A 4,325-nucleotide genomic window follows, 5' to 3' on the forward strand; every position below is an offset into this window, starting at 1 on the left:
AAAAAAAAAAAAAAACTTGTCATGTTTTTAAGGACACACAGATGCTAGAGACTGATGAACACAAAAATCAGAATCATGGTTACCTCTGGTGAGGGAAGAAAACGTATGCAACTGGGGAGGACTCACAAAGGGCTCTTCTAGGGCACTAGCGATACTAGATAGATACACTGGGGCTCTTTGTTTACATGCTTTACAGACTTGCGGCGAGCCCGCCTCCTGGTGTACTATACACACACGTTTTAATCCTCCCTCCCTCCTTGAGTGTGAGGGGACCTAGTGACTTGCTTCTACCAGAATACAGCAAACACGATGGGTTGTCATTTCTGACTCCCATCTTGCATACTTCCATGAAGCAAGTTGTCAGGTTGGCAAGGTCTTTGTGACAAGGGTGACCTCCCATCAAAAGCCCACAAGGAACTGAATCCTGCCAACACCCACAAGAGTGAGCTAGGATGTAGCCCCTTTTTCACCGGAGCCTTGAGACAACTGTGGAAACCCTGACTACAGCCCGTGGGAGACCTTTGAGCAGAGGACCCAGTTGAAACATGCCTCGATTTCTGACCCACAGACACCAAGATGTTGCTTAAAGTCACCGTTTGGGGGTAATCTGTTACACAGCAATAGAAAGCCAATACAATATATTCTGTGTGTTCACAATAAAAACTTTTAAGTTCATAACACTATAAAAATATAAAAACAGGGCTCAGTAGGAGGTCTATATTTAAATTTCACACACAGTTCACTGTGGTATTCCTTGTGAGCCTTTTCTGGTCTAAGCACTGGCCTACACACTGGAATCCAGTTGTGAACAAGCTAGACAAAATCCCTGTTGGAAATTTACACAGTAACAGAACTGTTCCTACATACACCACATGCTAACCACTCTTAAGTACTTCCTATTTGATCCTTACAACTCCACGAAGCAGAGTATCTTATTTACCGTATAAGGTGTGGTTATATATGCATATGGAAAGCTTAGTTCTCGAAGAATGGGCTCAGCAACCCCATTCTCAGCTTGGTAATTGTTTCTTATGGATATCGGTGATTGTCTCCAAACAGTGGAGAAGTGATGGGTTCAGGTGGTTAACTTACCTTTTGTTCAAGCACCTCTTCTTCTATAGGGAAGCCGTTTGGGGCCTTTCTGACCACATCAAATCTTACCACACATGCTGATGACACCATGTGATTGACAGAGTACTGATCTGCCTTAGCCTCAAGTCTGTTAAGGGAGGAACCTGTCTACTTTGGCTCATGTTCATTTTCCCAGTGCTCAGCATGGTGCCTGACATCCGGTATTATGAATACTTGGGCCAGGCCCAGTGACTCACGCCTGTAATCCTAAACACTCTGGGAGGTTCACTTGAGGTCAGGAGTTTGAGACCAGCCTGAGCAAGAGCAAGACACCATCTCTACAAAAAAATGGAAAAATTAGCCAGGCATGGTGGCATTCACCTGTAGTCCCAGCTACTCAGACTGAGGCAGGAGGATCCCTTGAGCTTGAGGTTACAGTGAGCAACGATGACGCCACTGCACTCTAGCCCAGGTGACAGACTGTCTCAAGAAAAAAAAAAGGAAAAAGAAAAAAACCTTGGATGGGCTGGGCATGGTGGCTCACACCTGTAAGCCTAGCACTTTGGGAGGCAGAGGCAGGACTGCTTGATGCCAAGAGTCTGAGACCAGCCCGAGCCAACAGTACGAGACCACATCTCCACAAAAATTAGCCAGGCATGGCAGCACATGGGCCCACAGTCCCACTGCACTCTACCCAGGGCAATACAGACCCTGTCTCCACAAAAAAAAAAATAAATAAAAACACAACACACTGGAATACAGAAGTGGCTGGGCCCATGCATCAGTCATCAGTGCAGAACCACACAGGCAACACCCCAAGTGCCCAAATTAATACTTCACACCTTCAGAACTCCAAACTGTTGGGTCAACTAAGAACCCTGTATGTAACTAGGTCAGCTAAGGTGGGCAGTGTGCAAATGGAGGGTATTCTTAGCTTTTATTTCTAGGTTGTTCTGATAGGTTCCCTTCAGCCTGCACCTGCAATTTCCAGCACAGTACACTTAAACTTTCTAAGAAACCAAGTTTTTAAGGGCCTTGTCTTGACCAGATCTTACAGCTCAGACTAGCCATGTTTGCCTTATGGAGGGGTCTGTGAGACCCTAAATGATCACAAGGTCTCCATAACCAAAGCCAGCTCTATTCCAAAGGTTAACTGGAAACTTAGTAACCTGGCCTTTTAGTCTCACTACCTTTCTTAGAAGCTATACAAATGACCTACATTCTCAAACTGAAATAGCTCCAGATGTCCCAGGAACATGGCCCAAAGACCCTTCCCCAAAGAGCCTAAAGCCCGACACATTTTCTTCAAAGAATGCCAACGTAGTGTTCAAGTTAGGTTTTGTTATTTGAACCATGAAAGATTTTTCAATTGCCATCTCAACAGACACCTCTAAATACACAAAATAGGAACTACTCACAGCTGTTACAGGAGCACTGGTCCAACCTCTAAATCCTGGCTCCTCGTTTTTCCTACCCATGTTTTCACTGTTCCACTCAAAGCCTACCTTGGGATACCCTGATACTGAAACTTCTTGGGTCAGGGAAGTCAAAACAAAATAGTATGTGAAATTAAGCAGACACAGCAAGCTGTCTTAGAACTAAATAACCTGTTGCTGCTTAAATAAGACCTATGTCAATACCCTAAACCCAAACAAGGACAGACAATTGTTTTTTAGTTTTTATTTCATAATCATAAACTTAACTCTGCAATCCAGCTAGATGTGGAGGGGAATAGGAAAATATGGAACCCAAAGAACTGTAGCGAGAGCACAAAGATTACAGGATATTGCGAGCAAATAGGGTAGGGGGTGCTCTCCTGAGCTACAGAAGGAATGGTCTGGTGGTTAAGATAAAACATTTAAGTCAAATTTATTAGAGTTGTCCACAGTCAGCAATGGTGATCTTCTTGCTGGTCTTGCCATTCCTGGACCCAAAGCGCTCCATGGCTTCCACAATATTCATGCCCTCTTTCACCTTGCCAAAGACCACATGCTTGCCATCCAACCACTCAGTCTTGGCAGTGCAGATGAAAAACTGGGAACCGTTTGTGTTGGGTCCAGCATTTGCCATGGACAATATGCCAGGACCTGTATGCTTCAGGATGAAGTTCTCATCATCAAATTTCTCCCCGTAGATAGACTTGCCACCAGTGCCATTATGGCGTGTGAAGTCACCACCCTGTGAACATATAGGAACCTGTCATTTTTGGCAATATAACCAAAAAGCATGCCAAGTCAGCAAGGTTCAAACTTTAAAACCCAAGTCCAAACTGGGTAGAAGGGTTAAATGGAACCAAAATGTTAGAACAACAGCTCAATACATACATCCTGAAACATTCTGGCTCAATCCCCAATTATGGAAGTAACCCAAATAAAAATCCAATTTCATACCTGGCACATAAACCCTGGAATAATTCTGTGAAAGCAGGAACCCTTATAACCAAATCCTTTCTCTCCAGTGCTCAAAGCACGGAAGTTTTCTGTTAAAAAAAAAAAAAAAAAAGTATGTATTCATACACACACATATACACTGTTACTATATATACACATACATACAAGCATATACACACAAACATACTGTTACATTGTTAGAAAATGGAACCAACCTGCTGTCTTTGGAACTTTGTCTGCAAACAGCTGTAAGAGAAAATGATAGTTAATTAACAACATCTGCTTACATATTTTGTTGCTTAGTACCCACGTCTGCATTGGCTTCTGAATCATAAATTCATTTTCTCACTAGAAGAGAATGCTTCTTCAATAATTACTTTGAATCCCAAACAAAAACTGTTTCTGACAGCTTTAAGGTCCAGGTTGGTGACATGAGAACCAAAGATATGCCCAAAATACAGAACCAGTAATGACTTACAGTGAGAGACTTCTAAAAAGTGACTTAGAATTTTTTCTATTACATATGCTGAACAGATATATGGCTTCTCAAATGTACATTACCACCCCCAACTTCAATTGGAACCTAAGGACAAAATTCTAAGGAACAGCAAGTACTGCTGCATAACTAGGGGTAAGTAACTGTTGTTTTAGTCACTTGTAATGAAAATGCTACTACCTCCAATCTGTTAACATAGCTTTATGGATTAGATGAGCAGTCACTTCTTGGTTTCCAGGTCCCTTACCTAGTAGTGGGGTAAAAAATAAAGATTGGTTTCTAGTGCATCTGCTTTGAACCTTTCCTGAATGTACATTATAGCTAGAGATGAACCTTAAATACCACAGGAAAACATTTACAAGCCCTTT

The 4,325-nt window shown here is 42.5% G+C and overlaps 1 protein-coding gene across 3 annotated transcripts in view; it reads right to left on the reverse strand.

Annotated features, from left to right (window-relative positions):
- Positions 1-2,720: 2,720 nt before the first annotated feature.
- PPIA (peptidylprolyl isomerase A (cyclophilin A)) overlaps positions 2,721-4,325 on the reverse strand; it is a 4,251-nt gene continuing 2,646 nt past the window's right edge. The window contains exons 1-4 of one of the 3 annotated variants that reach the window (XM_012646911.1): positions 4,138-4,183; positions 3,677-3,707; positions 3,462-3,550; positions 2,732-3,249 (exon numbers count right to left, since the gene is read on the reverse strand). In XM_012646911.1, coding sequence (XP_012502365.1) covers positions 2,944-3,249; positions 3,462-3,470 — 315 coding nt within the window. In that variant the 5' untranslated portion in view covers positions 3,471-3,550; positions 3,677-3,707; positions 4,138-4,183 and the 3' untranslated portion in view covers positions 2,732-2,943. Of the gene's footprint in view, positions 3,250-3,461; positions 3,551-3,676; positions 3,708-4,137; positions 4,184-4,325 lie in introns of those variants that run through there. The other 2 variants (XM_012646910.1, XM_012646912.1) reach the window with 2 other exon arrangements.

The sequence above is a fragment of the Propithecus coquereli genome, unplaced genomic scaffold (genome assembly GCF_000956105.1).
Source record: "Propithecus coquereli isolate 6110/MARCELLA unplaced genomic scaffold, Pcoq_1.0 Scaffold252, whole genome shotgun sequence".
NCBI lineage: Eukaryota > Metazoa > Chordata > Mammalia > Primates > Indriidae > Propithecus > Propithecus coquereli.